The sequence below is a fragment of the Patagioenas fasciata genome, chromosome 1 (genome assembly GCF_037038585.1).
Source record: "Patagioenas fasciata isolate bPatFas1 chromosome 1, bPatFas1.hap1, whole genome shotgun sequence".
In the NCBI taxonomy this organism is placed as follows: Eukaryota; Metazoa; Chordata; class Aves; order Columbiformes; family Columbidae; genus Patagioenas; species Patagioenas fasciata.
Window position 1 is genome coordinate 122,840,341 of NC_092520.1, and position 22,333 is coordinate 122,862,673.

Sequence of the window (22,333 nt, forward strand, 5' to 3'; positions counted from 1 at the left end):
TCTATTTTATACTTAATTTTGTATTTTATAGACTAGAACTATATTAACCATACTTAATATATAACATTTAGCTTCAGAAGCAGCAGGTCTTGAGGCTGCCCTCTTGTCAAACCCGAGGGATAGTTGCAGTAGCTCTCTGCATCCCATCTCAGAGCCTGCACCTTGTGCTTTTACTTGAGATGTGCAATCTGCCTTTGAATATGAAAGAGGTGGCCTCTACCACCAGAACACCCACAAATTCCAAACCTCTTGCAGGAAGAGAGAAGTGGTGAAATGGGGGAGAAAAAAAAAAGAAAAAATCCTTACCTAACATAAGCAGAACTGCCACAGATTTTCTATTCTCGGCTGTCCAGCCTATGTAAATGACAAATGTCAAACCTAATTATTAGTATAAATGTAGCCTAAAAGCAGTTATGTATACTTCATCCTACTGCATCTTAGACATGGGTTAAACAGCGTGATTCACTTAGGCACATAAGTTGCTATTGTAAGAATTTAGCGTGGCCTAATGATTAAATTTTAAATATATACTTCACCTGATTCTGTATCAGCTTCCACATAAATCCTTACTGATATGTTGATTTTGCAAGTATACACATGCTGTTTCAAAGAGGAATTGTCCACACTAGAAAACTTTACAAAAGGATATGTTTATTTCTATTCTGCTTTTCCACTTGGTATAAAGACAACAAAAAGCAACTTGATCTTAATGTGCTGCAACCTCAAAATGACTGAAAATGAGAAAGTAATGATTAATAAATGCATGAGTTGAGAGGTTGCACAAGTTTATCACTGATCCATCATGAGATGTCAAGCCAGATAAGAATTAATGAAAATGAACGTATAACCTACACTTGATAATTTTGATGGGCTGCTGTTATTTGCTCAATTTCCATGAAGTCCCTAAGGGGGACAGAGATCAAACTGTGACCTTTTTGCAGACAGTCTGGAATGACCTGATTCTTCCACACTGCAGAAGCCCCTCCTGAAAAGGCCTAAAGCATTAGGCAGCTGCGAGATCCTATACCTACATAACATTTACTGAAATGTCAAAATGCATAACCGTTATTTCATGTGGTGTTCACTTACAACAGAAGGCACAATCACGGAATGAAGAAAGTCACATACTTGACAGGAAACAGGGGTTCTGTATAACCAGTCCTGAAACAAACTTTGGTATGATTGAACAGATACAGTAAAAAACTGCTTCAACGTATAGTTTGATATTACCTTAAGCCATCATAGAACAGCATGTACATTCTTAAATTTTTCCTGTCACCATCCATTTCTACTATCTTACATTACCATATATGTGAACTGCCACATGTTCTTTAGCTGCTCTATCGGCAAAATATGAGATCATGCATAAATTCTATGAAAAAAGAATTCTTTATTTTTTTTAAAAAGGACCATTTTTCCACTACCAAGTGAAAACTTTACAAAGTAAAGTATTTCTCTTCCAGTCATATGTTAATATAAAAACTTAAATCACTTACTCTGGTCTTACCATTCTAACAGAAAATCTTGTGGCACTGCAGGACACAGGTATTTTCAGCCTCACTCCAGTATCTAATCCTAAATTCATGACTTGTTTAAATAAAACCTTTTCCGTGGCCACTTACCATCAGCAAAACATCTTTACCAACAAATGAAAAACACAGCATCTCCATGAGCCCAAAAGAGACTAAACTCTAATAGTATTTTTACAATGAGAAGCTTTGTTAGAAAAATTTATTTTGAAAGTTAGACACAATCTTAAAATTGTACAAAGACAACAAGCACTCAAATTACAGAGAGTTAGCAGTGAGTAAAATGTGAACACAACAACTGTGAGTCTTGCCTCTCTTTATACATAAATATAAATAGAGATTATCCTTGACAAACTTCCAGCTCTGATTTTTTTTTTTCTTTTTTTTTCCCTTTGAAAAGCATCTCATTTTGCTGCAAAACCTAGCAGGGAGTATTTCACTGTTCAGCTCAAGAGAATTGCTAAAAGGGGCTCTGGCTAAAAATAGTCCTTTTATCATGAGAATATCCCATACTTTGCGGAACCAAGTTTCTCTCTCAACTGAAAGACAGCTTTCCTTTTCATTATGGTGAATGTTTCACCTCCTCTAGGGACCTGCCAAATTACATGCTTCAAAATGCTTAAAAATATTAGAACTCGCTCATGTTTTTTGAAGAACATGCAAGCTGAAACTAACATGGTGCATACATGTAAGTAGTCACAAAACAGAAAATGTTACTGTTTGTATTTTACTCTTTGAAACTGTTCTTCCAAGAAAAGCACTTTGGAGTAATTTTAGCTGTGAGTTGGCTAAACTAATATGAGTACACAGAGAAGAAATTTTTTTTTTTTTTTTAATATTATGTTTAGAACTTCATCTGTATTAATAAAACCACCTGGCAAAAAGTATCACTTACAGCTTGTCCCTACATATGTATGTAAAATGAAAAGCAGACATTGCTACCATCCTCACTACTTCTGCGAAGACTCTTTACAGGAAATACATGAAAAAATAATGCAGTGTTCTTGCAGAAAAAAAGGAAAACCACACAGAGACTGTTAAAAAACTTAACATCAGCCTCTGTTCTAGGAATTAGTTATTACTTAGGTTTAGATACACCAGGAATCTTCTGCTGTAAATCTTCCCTAAGATCAAAAGCAATTAAACTGAGGTTATGCTTTATCCAACTATAGGCACAGTGGCAAAATTATGCTCTGAGCTTGAGTTGTTGCAGGACTCTGTTCCAGGACTGAGTGAAAAACCATTTTTAAAGAAAGTAAGCGTAACTGTCTTGTTGATGATCTTGGCTATGTCCATGAATATAAACTCACTTATGCATTATTCTTTCTAGATTACCTGGAAGTGCTTAGTTTTCCATTGCTTCTCTCCATTATGAGTGTTCGCAATTGATCTTGATTTTCAGAAAGCTTGAAAAATGTTGTCACTTTTTTTTTTTTTTACAAAAATATCCTATTATTTAGACACCAGTGTCCTACAAATTGCTGTGCATTGGAATTAAGTCAGTTCTGTTCAAAATCCTGATGACCAATTCTTGCTTCCAAATTATTATGAGTTGGTAGCCTATGGCTACACTGATAAGATTCCTCACCAGGTTCATACCCTCTGCAGTAATTCTGCATAAAAGATAAATTGGTACTAGAATAATTACTGAAAATACTTACAGAATTGCATTGATTCTGTAAATTGAGGCTCTGTACACAGAATGCTTTATAAGTAGAATAAGCTTTTGAGAAACAGAGTGTTCTGATGTAGCTTTGCCATATTGAAAATGACTGGCTTTCTTTTTTTAACAAAAACTGTTTATGTTGCTAACTTTCATTTTTATGTTAAACCATATAAGTGAAAGTAACTTTTTTTTTTTTTTTTTTTTTTTTTTTAGTTGTGCAAGACTCTATTTAATGTTACCATTAAGCTTTGCAAAATGTCTGTCAGTTTGCCAGTCAAGGGAAAAACATATAGCATTGAATCCTATATAAAATGGTTATGGGGTTCAGCCTGTGAAACCCCATGTCAGCGAGAACTGAGCTAACAGCTCAAATTCATACCTTTTACTCATACAATCTTCTCTAGATGCTTTTGTTTAATGGAAGCCTGTTTTCACAATACTCCATTGTTTTCTCATTGCTTCAATTCTAAGATAGTATACATAAGGTTAAAAAAAAAAAAAAGAGCAAGGATGTTGTTTCACTGTAACAAAATGACAGCTGTAAAAAAACACTTTCAATCACTGTCAGGACAGAAAAGGCTATTGGCAGTGTACCTTTCACTTGGCTTAAGAAGATTTATAAAACAGTTCTAGCCCAAGGCAGTTCATGATCTTAAGCTTGTGCAACAGCAAACAGTATGTTGGAAGGCATATTTTGATATCTAGGATTAGAGAAAAATCTTACTACCATTATTTCTGTCTGAAGTTCTAAACTAGCAACCAGCATCATTGACAGGATTGCCCGCTAGCTTCAGCAGGGACCAAAGGTGCAGCAGTGTACTGAGTACAGATGGACCAGCAGCCTCCTGCTTTTCAGCTTTCTCCATTTACTCCAACAGGTCTCATTGCAGAAGGGTACAAGACATGCTTGTAATGTAACACAAGTGCTTTTTTGCAGGAGCTAATTGCACAAAAACCAGTTGTTACTAAGTATGTAAGTCTCTCTCAATCCAGCGAAAGAGACTGCTCTAGAAAAAGCTAGGAAACAAAAGAGGCAGGTTATTTTGTCTCTTTTTAGCAATTACTTAGTATTGCTGCAAGTATCTGGAATAAAAGAAATATTGAGAAACAGATACTGTGAAACTCTGCTGGGGAAAAGAAGCTGAAAAGAACAACTGTCTCCACCTGAGGGAGTTAAAGCACCCTTAGACCATTGTACCCACTGAGTGGAGGATTTCTGTGCTGTGAGAAGATGCTTGGCACCTCCCTTTTCCCAGAGCATCTCAAGGAAACCTAGAGCAGGCAGAAGTTGGCTGTATTCCAGCACTTTGCACAATGCTCCCTCATTGCATTCAAAAACTTTATAGAGCACTTACATCCAGTGGACTATTTGGCATAATAATACAGAATAGCTCAGTAATAGTTTATTAGATTTTGGAGAGGGTGACATTATTGAAATTCTTCAATTTCCCATTTTACTTTTTCCCATTCCAATACATGTGGCCTTGGCAAAGAAAAAGAAACACAGCCCAGGCCTGTAATTCCAGTATACACGCTTTCCTGTTTGCGCTTACAGGTACTGGATAGCCTGTGCAGTAACTATTTTGAGAACTATTTTAATCACTTCCTTTGACTAAGGCCAGAGACGTAGAGAACCTTCAAGGAAAGATGGAGGAGCCTCTTCTCTTGTGCACTGTAAAAAAAGCTTTCTCAACTCCACAATTTAGTGCCTCCCACATCCCCAATTTAGATTTAGTATACTTTGTCCTGCTAATATGAAAAAGGCATTAATTCTCTCTACTAAGTTCTTGGTCCAGTATAAGTTTCACTTGCACTTCAAATCACACTCAGTTACCGGTTTGTCTACTCAGCTTTCAAAGATTGGCACTGAAACTGAAGGGGACATGTGAAACCAAGACAATGAAAAGGTGATTTTAAAAAAAATGAGCACGATAAACCTGCAGAACTCCTAGCTTTTTGAGAAGAATGGAATTCAAAGGTCAACACAAGAGACTGGCTATTCAAGCTAGATAATGAATACATTCACAGTAGCACCAAATAGGATAAGAGAATATACTCCAAGAAAAATGTTTCTTGTAGAATGTAAACCAAACTTGAATATGAATTTGCAATAATCCTCCCCCAGCAGAGTAGTTATACTTTAACTAACCATTCTACAGTTTCTTGCATTTCAAATGTGCAGCACTTCTTCTTGGTCACTCATGGGCAGGATACTGGACAAAACAATCCACTGATGTGATTACAATCCCTATTGCATTGTTTTCTTCATATGTTTAGATGCACAGTTTAGGTGAGGTCCTCCATCCAAGTGCCTTTTTCTTAGCATCAGTTACAGCTGGACTGAGCACAGATAAGGTGTATGCCAGGTATATTCCCTACATTCATCGTGAGTTCTACATCAGTGTAGCTCTGAAGTCTACAGCAGGGTTAGCAACAGTCTGTGGCATACCATTAAGTTCACAAATAGATTGTCGTTTCTACAATAATACAAAATAGCTTGTAAAACCAATATGTAACACTGTATATATGCATGAATATAAAAATAAACCACACCATCAATATGTAAAACTTCACAACAATGATGAAAACAGTTTTCTTCTCAACGGTCTTCAGTGTTGATGAGTTGGTTCTCATTGTCATACCCATCAGGCAGGTATGCTTTCCTTAGCTGGTCTGACTTAGGTATTGAGCTGCCATTCTTGACGTAGCGGGACAGGAAGGCTCGCACAGATGGATGATCGGCCTTCTCAAGTGGAATATTGGCTTCCAGGCACATTTTCACAAAGTCCTGGATGACGCTGGTTTTCTCTGTCTGGGCAGTGCTGTTGCACTGCAGGGAGGCAGTCAGAGTCCTTTGCTTCTTCCTGACGTTCTGTTCTTCAAACTCTGCCTTTCGCTTTGTGTGTGTTTTAGACTTGAGGTGGTCATTGATCGCAGACTTGCGAACGTGATTCAGAACCACATTGCAGGAGGTACAGAAGAGTTTTCCTCCATCTTCGTGCAGCTCGCTGCCAAACTCCGTTACGCGATCCTGAGGAGTTACATACAAAGCAGTCTTCGAGCGGTTGCGTGATGGAGCAGACTTCACTCCAAATCGTTCCATTGTTGCCTTCAATAAACTTTACCTGAAAGCTGAAAAACAAATTACTGTTAAAAAGTGCTATTGATTTCAATCAAACAGTTCTAGATGCAGTCTGTTCAATATCCAGTGTAGCCCTTATTGACATCTAAAAGATAATTACATGTGAGGCACGTGTGAAACTATTATTGAAAGGTTCTTCATCTTGAAGTCAAAAGAACTTAGGAGAACAAAATTCCTCACGGGTCAAGGTAAAATACTTTCTACAACTATGAAGTTCAATAGGACCCTCAAAACTTGATCTGTTTATCACTGAAAGTCAAACAGAAAGGTTTTTTGCTTTTTCCTGAAGAGTTTTTGTCCTTTACTCTTTAGGGTAAAGGGTGCTTTCTTCTTACTGTTTTCAGCATATTTGACAGTTTCTTATTTATGCTGAGTTGGTATTTTTCTGTTTACTTCCTGAAAATGTGTATTAGTTCTGTTACAAAAACTTTGTTGTCCAAATATCAGGCAAAAAGGCCATTACTGTCACTTACAAAAGCCAGTAAAACAAACACATGCACAAAAACCTCAAACAAAACAAAACCAAACAAAAAACCTGAGCTTTGTCAGCACTTATTTGGAACACCCATTCCTTTTGCCCCAGCTCAAACCACAACTATTAGATTGATCCTTAACTCAGAGCCAAAGGGAAATCATTCCGTCATGGCAACTAGGGACTGGTGGAGCAGCCTAATGTGAACAGAAAATCTCATACATTTCAATGCAGAACAAGAACCTGTATTTTCAAGGATGACAACTTCTCTGAGGAAGGTAACTGATAACCACGAGAGCTGGACACTTTCTAATATCACTCTAAATTACACTATGTTACCAGGGCAGGCAATAACCTAGTCAAGTATAATAAAATCAAGAAGAACTTATTTCTTTTTTTTTTTTTTGTTACTGAGAAATAGAGTAGCTGCTGTAAATCTCAGTCAAGATAATTTAAGTACTTTTCAAAGTAAAGCTGAAGAAACAGCTCTGTTCTGGTTCGAGGTTTTCTGAGCAAAATGACCATTCATTACATTAATTACCCACTTCCTTATCTAAAAAAGGGCAACAGATGTTTAGTAAAAATATATATATTGGCAAATACTTTCAGGAGGTTGCTGGGGCATTTACTTATGGGTATAAGCAGCTTTGAAAAAATTCGTATTGCCTTTGCTTACAAGGCAGACTGAGAGATCAGAATACCTCTAGATGTATTATTCTCTGTACTTATTTTGTTACACATTGAGAGTTTACTGTTGCAACATTTTAAAAGATTCACCTTTAAAATACCAGGATTTCCAAACTAAGTGTAAGTTGAGCTTGTCCAGCTCTAAGGGCTGAATGAAATTTCTGCTGTCCACAATGCCTTTTGCTTGCTCTGGTACTGGAGTAAAAGAACAGAGAATTCAGTCTTCAGAATTGTCCTTTTGTCTTAAACAATGGCTACACTAAAGATGACAACCTTTTGGGGAAGAAAAAGAAAAAAGGAGACAAAGATCTTGCTATTAGCTAATTTCCTAGTTTTGGGGGTTTGTTTTGTTTTGTTTTTCACTATCTGCTACTTTACAGAACAGCAAGTTGTGACTGATACTTACTGCACAACACTATAGACTAAGATAAACAATCTTTTTTTTTATTTCTTTATACAATTTATCCCTGTGAGTTTCCAAAGTAACTTTTTCCTGGAATGAAGTGGAAAACAAGTCTTTGACTTAGCGTAAACTTGTTGCTTAGGCTTCTGCAATGTCAAAATGAATCTTCTACCAAACTAGGTGTTTGCACTCTGGCTTTATCAAGATCTGTAGGAATCCTGTGAGCAGTACAATGACTGAAACACAGGATTTCTGGTGAGTATTTTTCCTACGAGTTTCGGCACGGATTCTTTGGTATCTACTAAGCGCCTGAACTACTTCTGGGCTCCCAAGCACAGGGGAAGGTGTGCGTTGCAGACAAGGCCCGTTGGGACGGAACCCCGATCTGTGACCCTCCGTGACACTTTCACGGGGAAAGGCGCTTCCGCGGCGCCGGGAGCCAAAAACTGTCACCGGAGACAGAACCGCGACGCGTGCCCGGGAGCTCCCGGCGAGCCCAAAGGGCATTTCGGGTGAGGAGGCAAAAAGGTCAGGACTCCCAACCGCCGACCGTGTCCCGCTGCTCCCCGCGCTGCGAGCAGGAGCCAGAACCCGGTGCGTTTATATCCCCCGGGGATTGGTCACCGGCTTGACGGCGCCATTTAACCCCTGAGGGCCCCTGCGGAGCGGCGGCGCCCGCCGGACGCCTGTCTCCTGTCCCTTCCCCGCCCTGGGGGGCTGGGTATGGCCCGGCCCCTGCGGCGTAAGCACCCCAGCAGTCACGGCCCCGACAGCGGCGGCAGCAGCAGACAGGTGCGGCCCCTCCCGCCCCGGCCCCTCCCCGTTCCTTCCCTCGCCCGGCACGGCGGGTGTTTCCAAGGCAGAGCCGGGAGGCGCCGCCGCCTCCGCAAGCGCTGGCGGCCCCCGCCGCTCCCTCCCCTTCTATCGCCGACCAGCCCCGGGATCCCAGAGGCGGCGGAGCGCGGCTCCAGGCGGGCCCCGCCGAGGCAGCGCCGCCCGTCGCGCCGCACCCGCCGACCCCGCCCGCCCCCTGTCAGGCGCCGTTACCCGCCCCGGCCGCGCGGCCTCCCCACGCCCAGCCGGCGGCACCGCGGGGCCGCCGCTGCCGCCGCTCCTCCGCTGGGCCCCGCGCCGCACAGCCAGCGCCGCGCCGCAGTCAGACGGACCTACCCACCCTGGCGGCAGCAGGAGGCGGGACCTAGCAACCCGCCTAGCAACCGCCGCGACTGCCCGCCTCTTGCCCGGCGCCACACGGCGGCCGAATGGGAGAAACCCTTCGGTGATTGGTTCCCTTTGGCAAAGGAGCGATGAGATGGGCGGTACTTTTGCCCAATTAGAAGTGAGGGGCGGGTGTAAGCGCCGTGATGGAGGCACGCTCAGGCCAGTCAGAGTGCGTGAGTGAGACGGTGGCGTCTAGCAGACGATGGCTTTGGCCAGTCGTCGGCAGGAGGCTGCGGAGGGCGGTGTAACAGACGGGATGAGCAGCCAATCGCAAGAGGGGGACAAAGTAACGAAGAGACTTTTGCTCCAATCGAAGGACGCTTCGGTGGGGCCGGCTGAAAGGGAGGAGCCAGAGGTCAGAGGTCATCAGCGAGTTCTCTCGTCGTCCGCCGTTGATCGGCACGGCAGCTGGCCCAATAGGCACGCGGCGGGTGGGCGTGGCCGGACGTGAGGCAGCGCGGCGGGGGGCGCCCCTTTCCGGCGTGGCGGGGCGGGGGCAGGGGGGTGCTCGGTACGCGCAGGGCGGCCGGAGCAGCATGGCGGAAGACGAGAGCGATCAGGAGTCGGAGCGGCTCAGCGAGGAGCTGGAGGCGCTGGTGACGCCAGGCCCCCTCGCCGGCCTGCCGGCTCTTCTCAACAGCCAGTATTACTGCCGCCGCTTCTGCCAGGTGAGCGCCGCCCCGCCCCCCCGGCCCGCTCCTCGCCCCTCCCCCCCGCGGGCGGGTTTGGGGTGCGGCGGGGATCGGGTTCCCCCGATCCCTCGGGCTGGCGGGGCAGTGGGATGCCGCGGGGCCGGGACTGTTGTGGGGCTGGGGCCGGCGCCGCGTCCTCTGCCCCTCAGCTCTACACCGCGCGGGGGTCGAGCCGCTCCCCGACGGCCTGGCGTCAGTGCCGAGGCAGAGCTGGGGGTTAGCGGGGAAGGGGGCCCGGCCCGCTCCGCTCCCCTCCCGGGTCTTGTGGCGAAGAAGGGGAACGGAGGCGACGCCTGTTCTTCCGCGGGGGGGCGGCCGGGGTGCTGGCCCTGAGTGCCCCCGGCCCGGCGGAGTGGTGGAGGCCGGGGCGACGCGGGGCCAGGCTGGGGCTGGCAGGGACACTTGCGGAGGAGAAGGGAGGGAAGGTACCTCCTGGCGCGGGGGGTGGGACGGGAGGGGGCGAGGAAGAGCCGGAGGCATGTGAGGGTGGCGGGGCCCCCGCCACTGCTGGGACTCTGCCGCTTCAGGGCCCGGCGAACTGGAACACGTGTGGTGCTGCGGGCAAAACAGCTCCGGGTGGCTTTGCCTGGGCTGGGGAGTTGGGTGGGTGGCGGAGGGAAGGAAGAAAAGCCTCGGAAACAGTTCCCATAACGGTGGCTAAATTAGACCAGAGTGTTTTTTTTCTTCTTTGGAACGCAGCATTTCTTCATGCGGGCCCGGAATTCTTGTGCTCTTTGCGATCTCTGTGTATGCCTTGAAAAGTAACAAGGAACAACAGGTTGCTTTTCCTAGTTGCTTTCGTCAGCAGGTGTTGATGAAACATTAGTTATGCTGGGTATATTTCAGCCACACTACTTCTTTGCAGAAACACAGTTCAGAGGTTTTTGGTATGGAGTTACTTAATTTCATCTACTTCTTGGCTACTTAACTCACCACAGATTGTTAAATAAATGTGTTTTTCTGTTGTGTTTTTTTTTTTTGTTCTTCCTGTTTTAACATTCCACAAAATATCTATTAGAAATATTATTTACTGTAATATGTGTTTAAAATTATCTTGAGTAGCATACTGCTCAATAAGTCCACAAGTTGCTTTTGGGTTTTATTGATCCTTTTATTTTTTTTTCTGTTTAGTGATTTCTCTGAACTTAGTAAGTGTGGAAAAATTGTGAAGTCAGTAAAGGAAGAAGTGAATGTTTTTTTGTAGTATAGCGTTGACTACAATTTTAAGAAATCACAGCCATATCTGGTTAAGTTGGCTGGTTGAAAAGTCATTTGCTTTGGTCGAAGACCGAGAGATTTATCTAAAATTTTTCTTGCTACATTTACTGTGTGTTGAATTCATTGTGTTAAGGAGAAAGCGTGGGCAGGGTGATCACTTCATACACTAATGTAGATCCTGTTGCCCAGACAAAGCTAGGAATTGGTAGGGAACAGAAGAGGACAAGATGAGGGAAGGAATTTTCATATAAAATAATTGTAGCACTGTCGGTAATGGTAGAATATCTAAATCATTTGACCTTGACTCCTGCAGTTTCTTTTGTGTAGAAAGATTGCCAAGCCTTCTTCCCTACTTTGTTTTGCTTTGAGTTTATGAACTCTTCACATGAGCAGCCAACATTCTGATAGAGAGAGGGCTCTCTTTCTTTTCTCTTAAATTTTCTTTTTAATGATGCACAGTTTAAATAATCCTGATGGAAGCGAGTTAATATTTTAACACTTCATCTCCAGGGATTTATTTTTTTTTGTTGAAATTTGGCCTAGTATGATCAGCAGTCATGTGCTAACTCAAAATATAGTCTTCCATGTTTTGTTTAAGCATGTTTTATAGTAATGGGTTCTTCTACTGATTTAACTGTATAAATACAAGATCCTAACTGGTGTAGTGTACTAGTTTGAAAAGCTTGTGGCTTTGTGACATGGTTTGACAACACACAAGGTTGTGCGTGCTCCACATTAGCTCATTTACCCTCATGAGGTTGACAGTGGTGTAATTATACTGGTCTGTATGTACCTGTACATACAGAGGACTGGTAGGCCCTCAGCATATTAGTAAGCGATGAAGCATATTTATATTTCTTCTTCAGAAAGTATCACAAAGCTTAGGTCATGTCTTTCTCATCACACTTGTAAAACAAAACTTCTCACTTAAATACTGTATCACTTTATAAGATTTAGTTATTTAGTTGTGGAGGTTTTGTTTGTTTGTTTGGGCTTGTTTTTTGTTTGTTTTTTCCCCAAGATATGTGTTTTTGGTTTTTTTTGGTTTTTTTTTAGTGCAATTTTTCCCTTTGGCTCTAGTTTTTGTCAGAGCCTCTTGCTTTGTACTTTTCTATCCAGATCTTCTGAAAGTCACATTTGGTTGTTGTGCAGATCAGGCCTCTCCACCTCCTTCCACTTCACACTGGTAACACGATTTTACTTTCCTTAATGGTTATTTGACACTTCTGAATGTCCTAGTTTGCCTCCTGTGTTCCTGTTCCCATGTCAAAAGTTGAACAGCAGTTGTAGGAATAGTTGCTTAGTGATAATACCATGAGCTTGAACTACCCAGAAGAAACATTTTTATTTTGCAGAATAGCAAACTATTAAAATATATGGCTGTGCTTTGATCGCAGTGATGAAGCTTCATGTCAGCCAAAAAGAATATTGTTTAGATTGCTTGTAGTTATACTGTGTGAAGATGCACACAATTCACATGTCTCAGCAAGAGCTCCAGGAAAAATGAAGCAAGGGGTAAAACCTTTTCCTTTTGTAGAGCCGTTTTCCATAGATAGAAGCAAAGACCTCTTGACTGATCTTACAGAGTAAGAGAGTGGCTTAGACCTTCAAAAGCATCGTTCTTGAAATATGTTAGAAAGGTAAAACATTGCTGTAAACAGTCAGGTTTGAGACTCTTGAGGCATGGAGTATTGCAGCTGAACTTAACTTTCAGAAAGTAGATTAAGTAATAGTTACAAAAGATGACTGGATTTTCAGAGCATTTTCTTTAAACATATGTGTAATCATGATTTAATAATACAAGATGAAGTCGGAATGTGAAGTCTCTAAACCCATGTGTAGTTTCTGGAATCTGTTTTTCTGTTGTAGGTGTTCATGGTCATACAGAGTCATTACAGCCTGAATCTTCCAAAACAATATGGAATAAAATGTTTTCTTAGGTGGTTATTTGAGATTGAAGACATATGGAAAACAAAAATCAAAATTTCTGTGCTTGAGAATTAAGAGACCATTGGAAGATAAGTGTCCAGCTGATGCATCTCACCAGATGTTTCTAAGAATTGCTGACCTGGCATTTCTTCCTATTTGTGAAGTTCGCTGTCCATTGAAACCACTTTCATGTTGGGAAGAGCAAGTCTGCTGTTCCCAACTTTTACAAGCAAAAGAACAAGGTGTCTATAACTACTTTGTAGGTTTGAAGAAATTTGAAAGATGGTACCTAACAGAAACCCCTCTCAGTCTAAACATTTGAAAGAACTTCATGAATTTCAATTTGTTATACTACATGTAGAATTTGAAATTCTTTCATGAGATTCCTTGAAGGCTAGAGTTATTGAGAGATTCTTGTGTGAGTGAAATACAAATGATAAAGGGCAGAGAAAATGGTTGCTTTTTGGTATGAGGGTAGAGGGAATACTTTTATTATTAAAAGGATGAATTTCTAAATTTACTTGATTTGAAAACAGACCTTATCAGCAAGCTGGCAAATGTGTATAGCTTGCTTTGTTGCACGTGAAGTGGATATAGTTTTATCAATTAGCTTGAAATTGCATTTTCTCTTCAGAATCTTTTGTCATAACAGTAAGTTTTATCAAAATGCTACAAGTTACACCTAGCATTTCTGTAATTGTCCACATGGCTGCATAACTGTACTAGATGTTGTGTTACATTGTTCGTTACTGACTGAAATAAACACAAGGTGAGTCTGATCTAAAGTAACAAGGTAATACCATGAGGGGTAAATACTACTCCATCTGCTCGTGCCATGGCATCAGCTTATGGCTTTCCAGTATGATCCGACTTCCTAAAATAAGGACTACCTGCTTGGCTTACATTAATAGGTGGTATCTTGAGTCACTGCTAGAAAAATAATTCTTGGGTTTATACTCCAAAGCTAAGAAGTAAAATTTAGTAACACACTAGAGAAGATAGTGTTTCCTGGATTTATTTTAGTATACAAAAACAAATATGGGGGTGTATGACTCAACTGTTGTCTGTCTTGCTCTGTAAGGATGAAGGTACAAAAATGTATGTCTTTGAGTGTTTGTTCTTCTGATTTTGAGATTAATACATTTTCACACCTTTTGTGACATGCTTAAATTTGAAAGTACTTGCTTTTGACTCTTACGGTGAACTTCAAGTCAATAATTGTTAAGTTGCCTTTATATTTTGTTTAAAAAAAACCCCAACAAACAAAACTAAAACAACACCACCACCACAAACAAACAAAACCCACAAAAACCCCCTTTGGTTATGCCAGAGTTTCATTTTACTGCTCTTTTGACCTTTGGGATCCATATTTGATCTCCATACACCATTTTAAAATTTAGCCACAGAAATGTTGCTCACATGAGTACTAGTAGCAGAAAGTGATCTCTTCAATTTCTTTGAAGCTTATTTTTCTGAGAAGGTATAGCTTATAATTTTTAACCCTGTATTTTCTCTTGTAATGATTTGAGGTGTTTTAGTGTTTCTTTTTTTAGCATCCCAAAAAAATATGCTTTATATATGTTAATGACTCAGATTTTGAGAGTACTGTTGAAAGTCGTGTGTTATTTATTTGACTGGCGTTTTTCAGGTTTTTAAATGTGTGACATTGCTAGTTATGTGAAAACTTGTAAAGGGCAAACCATACCTTACAGTAAGTAAATTTACCTCCCTATCAAAGAATACCGTAGCTACTTGAAAAGGCTTAAATTTGGAAATAAACCTTTCATTGTGTTCTCTATTTACTGGGTCTTTTTTCCATGCTTGGCTGGTGAAAACAAGCATGTTCAATTTGCTGATTAGCAGTTTAATATTGTCCTGCTTGAGATTTAAGTGAAGTACAGATTTAAAAGGAAATCCTTGCAAAACAACTGTGGCAAGCACCAGGTCGTGCTCACTCCCAAGCTCACTGCCAAGTGTGAGCATTCCCTTCTGCTGCAGATTACCTGTCCCCAAAGCAGGGTGTTTGGGGTGAGCTGGTGACACTCTTTCCTTTGAAACCTGAAAAGCCACTGTCATGCAAGGCTGGGCTCTGGGATAAGTAGCGCATTTGGCTGTTTTCAGAATTGGGAGAGTTCACAACAGTAGTTGATTTACAACCTCTTTATTTGCAGATCGGTAGGCTGAAGGAGTCAGTCTTCAATGCTCTTATCAATTAACATTATAAAGTCTAATTCACATACTCGCCTTTCTCTTAGTATGGACTTCTCTTCAGCTTTCGTGCCTGCTGTCCTTGTAGCTTTAACCTGAGAAATTTTCTCCATGTTTTAGAAGTCCAATTAAGGAGTTAGTATTTTAAAAAAGGAAACATTGCACAAATGTACAAATATATTGTATACTTTTCTTTATTTTTGTAACATTTTTCTCCTTCTGTGGAACTTCTCATTTTGCACTCTCAAACTTCTTTATTGATGCTTCTCCTGTTTTTAACACCTTGTCTCGAAGTTTAGCTCTTGTTTGAAAAGAAGCGTTTGAATTTTGATGGAAAAAATATATCAAGGTTGTAACTTATAAAGTAGCTGCAGGCTTTTATACCTAAAAAGAAGAATCTCCATTGACTGATGATTCTGTCTGATTGCCTTGCTGTGTGGACTTTTTCAAATTAGAAAAGGCACATTTATGGCAGTATATCATGCAAAAATCAGAAAGTTAAGTCCTTTTGGGTACCAATTGTTCACATGAAGGAAAGAGGTATTTGTACTTTTTACACATCTTAAATTATGTTTTACTTATATCACTGGCGATCTGGACATATAAATTCATGTTGACAGGATTGTCAGTTCTCTCTTCCATGTATAATCAAGATAATTCTTTAAATTTGTTGACTTTTACTCTGAGGGGGAGCTAATCAAAAGGTGAGAAGGACTGTTCCTTCTTTTCAATATAAATATTTATCTTTCAGTCATAAAACCTTACAGGGGCACATATACTACAGTAGCCGAAAATGCTTTTCTAGGATTAGTGTATAGTTTTCATTGTTGTGCAAGCAGCAGACTGCAAATATGTATGGTAGCTAAATGTAATGGTATATATGGAACCCAGTGTTAGATGTTGTTCTTGCCTCAAACAGGCTGAGGAAATGGATGAGATCTTGGTGATTAAGGGTAGGAGAAACATTTAGCTTTAAGGGTAGAGCTTTGGCAGAAACTTGTCTCATAGGATGTGTCATGCTGTTGCTGGGTGATGTTTTTTCTTTTGCCAGAAATGTGATTATGTTTGGTTTCTCCTTATGTAATATTCGCATGTGAATTGCGGTAAAACCATTGCATACATCCTTAGTTGCACCATATAATAACATTTAAAACTCGTATCTACTAAGTAATCACTTATGTTATTTTAAAATCTTAAGACCTTTTCTACTCTCTATTTGGATCATTGAATCCTTTTTTTGTAAGGACATTTACCTTTTTTGTATGCAGAACCAGAACAAAATGCTCATCATCAACTAAAAATGTTAAAAAGACAGTAAAAAAGGTGTGATTATTTCTTCTGATGTTTCCAGTTAGACTCATTTTAGTGTTACTCAAGTTCTCTGCTAGAAGCAAACTTTGGTATCCATGCTGCTCTGGTTCTTCTGCTGAACAGGCCCCTTTTTTGCTTGGCATTTTAAATCCTTTTTGGTTTGTTCTGTTCTGTGACAGTCATTATATTTGTCAGCTAGCTTTCTTTTTCCTGAAAGCTGGGCACAAAAGTACTGTTGTGGTTTTAACCCTCTGGTGACTTCCTTTATTGTTGTCTCACTTAAGGTTATGGGAGTAACTTCATTTAAAATCATAGTTGTGACAGAACTTTAAAATTGGTGGGATTTGTTTCCTTTTAGTTTTTTTGTTTTTGTTGTGGAGTGGGACAGGAAAACCTCTAGCAACTTCAGGGCCTAGCACTGCATGAAACATTTGTTTCTTGTATCCTACATATTTGCAAATCTAGGTTTTTTTGCAATGTTTTTTCTCTTAAGTGTTTGGAATATAGTTAAATCACTTTATATGTTTAATAACTTAAAATAATGTGTATATTTAATCTGTTAGAACATAATGTTCCAGGAATAATTATTTTTCACATTAATTCAGGTCTTTTAAGTACTACCTTGTTATTTTCTGAGTTAACTGCTTTAGCTGTGTGCTTAGAAACTTCTCATAGGAGACTGATAAGTTTGATCTTGGTTTTGCACTTCAGAGGACACATCCAAATCATGGATTTTCCTCTGCGTTTCTCAAATGTATTAAAGAAGGGAAAGTAGTGTATTGGTGTGGGAGAAAGATGGAGTTGAATAAGGGAGCGTCAGAAAGATGTTTCAGCCTCCCTTTTGGTATCCGTATTTGCACTGAATGAGAAAGGAAAGACAAAAGGTCCCACCATCTCTTTTATAGATGGTAGTAATTTAAAAGGTAAAGAAAGACTGCAAAATGATGCATGAAGTCTTCAAGTATATAAAAATTACACCTGAACAGAATTCTTGAAAGGAGCTGTTGGAAAAAGTCACAAAATGTCATCTCCCTTCTGGTTTTCTGCACTATATGTTGTACAAGGAACAGGCCACTTTGTTTTGACAATGTTATGTACTGCTTCTTTGGCTGACCTCATTATATTGAGATTAGTGTGTTTGTTAAAAATGTGCTGGTAAACGTGAACTTTAAATAAAACATTTAGGACTCAAGCAGCATAATCTGTCTGATTTTCTGAAGTACTCTGATTACACAACTTCACAACATGAGAGTGAAGATATGCATGTCCCTTCAACTTTTGTTTTCCTTGGAAAATGTCAGAAGTGGTAAAGTGTTTCAGGGTTTTTTTTTTTTTGTTTGTGTTGGGAGTTCTTTTTGTTATAAACCTTTACCTATTCTCTGGTTTACAGACCTGTTTCAAAGCATGGCATATGAAGTATTTTGAACAAAAATAGGTGTTAGTTTCTAAGATAGAAAAAGGTATTCTGTGAGATCACTTAAAGTAGACATTGAAATATACATAGAATTGTAAGACAAACATGTATTGTTCCTTTTTCCTTCCATGTAGAATGTGTGTGTGGAGTGTGGTTGGGCATTTATTTCATACTTAATCTTTTTCTCACCACCCCTGCTACCTGTGCGCTCCCTCCCCACCCCCCCCAATCTCTTACTGGTGATTTTTCCAAGTCTTCTGAGAATCCACTAATTTTAGACTTTTTTTTTTTTTTTCCCTTGGGACTATTGAAGGCATGCTTTCAGGTATCCACACTCAGGGAAAAAAAAGGATGCTATTCATATTCTTCCTGACCAGTTTGGGGTGGGAAGGCAGCTGCTGTGAATCGTTTGTGGATACATGGAGTTGCAGACTGACTGCCTAACTAAGGCAGTGTTGCTGTTGCAGTGTCTTCCTTTCTGCACTGCCTCTGGTACTTCACAGGCACGGTGGTGGGCCAGTTCAGAGAGCTGGTGTTCAGTGACTGATGGTTTGTTTTGGCTTTCTTTTTTAAAGGCGACTATTCTTTGCCAGTTAGTCCCTGAACTAGTTTGCTTTGGGTTCAGATGAGCGCTGTAGGTGGAGCAAGGGCAACTAGTAGGACTGTATAAGCCTTTAGAAAAAATGGGCAGTAGAACGGCGCCTTTGAGAGAATACAGTGTCGAACTGTTGTTGGCAGCATGAGCCATTGTATTTCTTTTGAATGCTGATTATTTGCAGAAGCAATACACTGACATTAGGACCAGATTCTTATCAAGAGTTCATATATGCCTAACCAAAGAGTGAGATGAGCAGATACAGTGACTTTCCTCTCTCTAAACTGTTTTGTAACTTCTAGTGGATATATTTTTCAGCTCATGTAGCCATTCAGCATCCACAGCATTCCTTTAGTAAGGAGCTCCACAGCTTAATTGCACACTGCATGAAGAACTACCTCCTGTAATTTATTTTGATCCTGCCAACCTTGTTTGGTGTCCCCCTATGCACTTGTCATTTCTTTTCAAGCTGAAGTGTCCTAGTTAGCTGTATTGATCCTAATGTGAAATTTATTTCAATTCTTAGTGCTATTTGCCTTCCTTTGAAGCTTTTTTCAGGCCCCCTATATTGTTTTTTGAGACGGGAAAGGGTAGGTAGCAAACCGGCATGCAATTTTATAGATGTGGGGATGCACTATGGTTCTGAGAAGTTAACATTCTGCTTTGTTTAATCTTACTACTCTCCAAATGTTTAATTTGATTTCTTGGCTGTTGTGATGAGCATTGAGGTGATTTTTTCGTTAAAACATCTACCATCATAACACAGTCTTGCTCTTGGGTGGTGATTGTATCTATACTGTGCCTCTAAGGTCAAAGTGTTGTGAAACACCATGGTGGGAACAGATGTTCTGTTTCTACCTTTGACCATTTGAAGGCTAAAACCACTGAAGTGTGTTCGCTCGCTCTGTCTGCTTGGTTTCTCCTAAGGCTTTTGAGATTTTCTATACTAGGAACCTTGTTAAAAGTGTTTCAGAGAGCTTGCAATAGATGTGTGAGGCAGTACTATTTTATAAAGTGTTTATTCTTTCTTGTAAGAGGAAGACTATTTATCTACGAGTCTGCTAATTCTTTTCCAGTTGACCTAGATATCAACTGAATTAAGCTAACAGATTTCCAACAGGAATTATTAAAATGAATTCAGTGGACAGTCAAAATCTACTCACAAAATATTAATCAGTCTCAACTGTTGTTGGTGAGGAGAAAAAAATTACCAGTCCCATTATCAGTGCTTTGTTTTGGAGCAGCTATAACCAAACTGTCAGAAATGGAGTACTCACCTGCTCACGTTGCAGAGCCTTAAACACAGCTAGGCACGCAGCTTTGGAACTGAAAATACAGGCCACTTCACCTGACTTAACAGCCTTTATTTAGTTCACTGGGAATTAGACAAGTCTAAGTGGGATTCCCAGACTTTAAAGTCAAAAAGAAATCCTGAAGAGGGATATATCTGGTTTTGGTTTAGCCTATGCTTTGTTGACCAGTCTGGTTCTTGAGATAGGTGGCCCCGTGTAACTAGAATTGGGACTTTATAGCTTTATTGAATCCAGTTGTCTCTTCCATGTGCTATGAAGTGCTTTGCCTTTCTCATTACATTGTGGTGTTTTGCCACCTGCTTTTCGCTTTCTCAGGTTATGGGAGATCTCAGTTAGGTTTCCTCAGCTGGAGAAGAGTGCCCTGAGCCCTGAAGTGCAGCTAGGCCACTCTTCTGTTTATACTGAAGCTGTGCTAGTTAGGTGAGCAAAAGGAGCCTGGCTGCAGTGCAGTGAGATAAGCTGTATGCTGGAGTGTGGAAGAAATAACGTTTTGGATCTCTGCTTAGAATACTGCTTAAGAGTCACGTCTTAGCTGTTGATTAAAAGAGGAAAGAGGATCCAAAGTCCTTGGTCTTCTACTTGCTGGGAGACTGCAGTGTAACAAATAGTCTGCCACAGAATTGCTGGGTGCCTTTACAAACATCTGTTCTGTTGCTATGCTTTGTGCTGAACTTGGTGCTGTTTTATACGTGGAATGCTCTAAATGGACTGGGCCTTTCAGAGAAGTTCAGCATAGGGATGCTTGTGTAGAAATATCAGATGGTACTGAGTTATTGAGCCTTGCAACGTGGACATAGTGCTGGAAATCTGTGTTTATTAATACAAACAATCTTAACTAGGTGACCAGACAAGGATTTTTCTCTATTATAACACCTATTTTACACCTTCATGTTTCTCTATAAGTAGTGATACAGTTCTGTAACGGTAGATCGGGGCATAACTAGCTTTAGTTCCATCATATGGATAAAAAAGGCCAAATAATTTGATCAGATAAGAAAGAGTGGCTGGTGTGTTCGTGCCTTTATCTGCTGACCTAAAGGCTAGAAGGGTGCAGGCTAGTCATCAGGACAGGTTTTTTTTATTACAAACACTGCTTCTGAGGGAGAAGGAGGGAATATAAAGCAGGTTCAATATTAATTAATTATTTCTGACTAAACAGAATGTTTTTCATTCTAATATATATTTCAATGTTTTTGTCATTAGGTTGTTGAAGACTATGCTGGAAGGTGGCAGGTTCCTTTGCCTCAGCTTCAGGTGCTTCAGACGGCTCTCTGTTGTTTCACATCTGCCTGTGTATCATTCCCAGCTGAATGTGAGCACGTACAATATGTATTGAGTAGCCTAGCATTGTAAGTATATATTTTTTAATTATTATTATTACTGTCTTTACTAGTATAGGCAACGTTACTTTTCTAATAGCATAGGGTCTCAGAGCTCCACAGAGATTTTAAGAGTCGTTTTACCGGATGATGTAGCTACTTGGAATCGAGAATTGCTAACTGAGGATACAACACGTAGAATTCAGTTTAGTTTTTTTATGTATTACAATGTTGTGTCATAAGAGTTTTCTGGCAAAATAAATAATCCAAATATATAAGTGATCACCATTCACTTCTTTTTGGAAAATCTTATTTTGGAGTATTTGAAGATCAACGTTTAACAATACATAATTTTAAATAATTTGTCTAAAGATTTTACTGTTCTACATCTAGTGATGTAATAAGCTAAGTATTTGCTAAGATAAATTCCTTGTAGTGTTTAAGAAATGAGTCAATTTTAAATTTTTTTTTATGTCTGTCATCAAAATGCTTATAGGAATGACCTGTTATACAGCTAACTGACCAAAAGTCATATTCAGGTTAAGAACTGCAGAATTATAGTTCATAAATATTACTATAATCTTGATTTTTCTTGATGTATTGGTGGTTTTCTTACATGAAGGCTGAAAGTATCAGGGTAATAATCAGTAGATAAGTAAAAGTCTGATATTTTTTGTTTGTTTGTTTCCCTTGCACTACAGCCCTATTTTTCAGGTTTCAAAACCTCAATGTGGAATGGAAGCAAGAAAAAAAATAAAAATCTTGAAGTGAATTAGATGTACTTAGCCAAGATGCGATGTAGTTGATATTCTCTCAGCAAATGGGGACAAAAACTTAACAGCTAGCTTTATTGTGAGTTTGAATAAATCAGATTTATTTGTCCAAGTTGTTAAACTGCTTTTTTGTTGAGCAGTGCTTTCAAATACAGCTGGATATCTCAGTTCAGAATTTTGTGTGTAAATGTCTCACTCCCACCTCATCTAGTCCTCAGAGGTGAATGCTCTCCTAGTCTTCTTCTCTTAGTTTACTTCGTCAGGAGGACTGGGTTGTTTATCTTTTGCACTGTTCTTGAGCTGTTAGTACTAATTACGTAGTAGTCAAGGCTTTATTCAGGACACTTACAGAGTACATAGTATCTTTAAGTGTTCGTGAAACTTCACCAAGAATATTAACTGTTTTGTGTGTGCGTGAAACTATTTGATGTGGGACTATTT

The 22,333-nt window shown here is 40.2% G+C and overlaps 2 protein-coding genes across 8 annotated transcripts in view; one reads left to right on the forward strand and one right to left on the reverse strand.

The window, feature by feature from the left end:
• Positions 1-1,370: 1,370 nt before the first annotated feature.
• CGGBP1 (CGG triplet repeat binding protein 1) lies at positions 1,371-9,163 on the reverse strand. Of its 7 annotated transcripts, none has more exons than XM_065853557.2 (3): positions 9,074-9,140; positions 7,587-7,691; positions 1,371-6,327 (listed from the first exon to the last, which is right to left on the reverse strand). In XM_065853557.2, the coding sequence occupies exon 3, from the start codon at positions 6,296-6,298 to the stop codon at positions 5,795-5,797; it is 504 nt and encodes a 167-aa protein (XP_065709629.1). In that variant the 5' UTR covers positions 6,299-6,327; positions 7,587-7,691; positions 9,074-9,140; the 3' UTR covers positions 1,371-5,794. The 7 variants fall into 7 exon arrangements, with proteins under 7 accessions (XP_065709629.1, XP_065709601.1, XP_065709620.1 ...); XM_065853529.2 differs by lacking the exon at positions 9,074-9,140 and adding an exon at positions 8,947-9,065; XM_065853548.2 differs by lacking the exon at positions 9,074-9,140 and adding an exon at positions 8,947-9,048 and having other exon boundaries at positions 7,587-7,769.
• Positions 9,164-9,605: 442 nt separating this feature from the next.
• Positions 9,606-22,333, forward strand: part of ZNF654 (zinc finger protein 654) — a 39,174-nt gene continuing 26,446 nt past the window's right edge. Inside the window, exons 1-2 of the mRNA XM_065853516.2 lie at positions 9,606-9,788; positions 21,004-21,149. Of these exons, the coding sequence (XP_065709588.1) occupies positions 9,657-9,788; positions 21,004-21,149 (278 nt within the window). The 5' untranslated portion in view covers positions 9,606-9,656. The remainder of the gene's footprint in view (positions 9,789-21,003; positions 21,150-22,333) is intronic.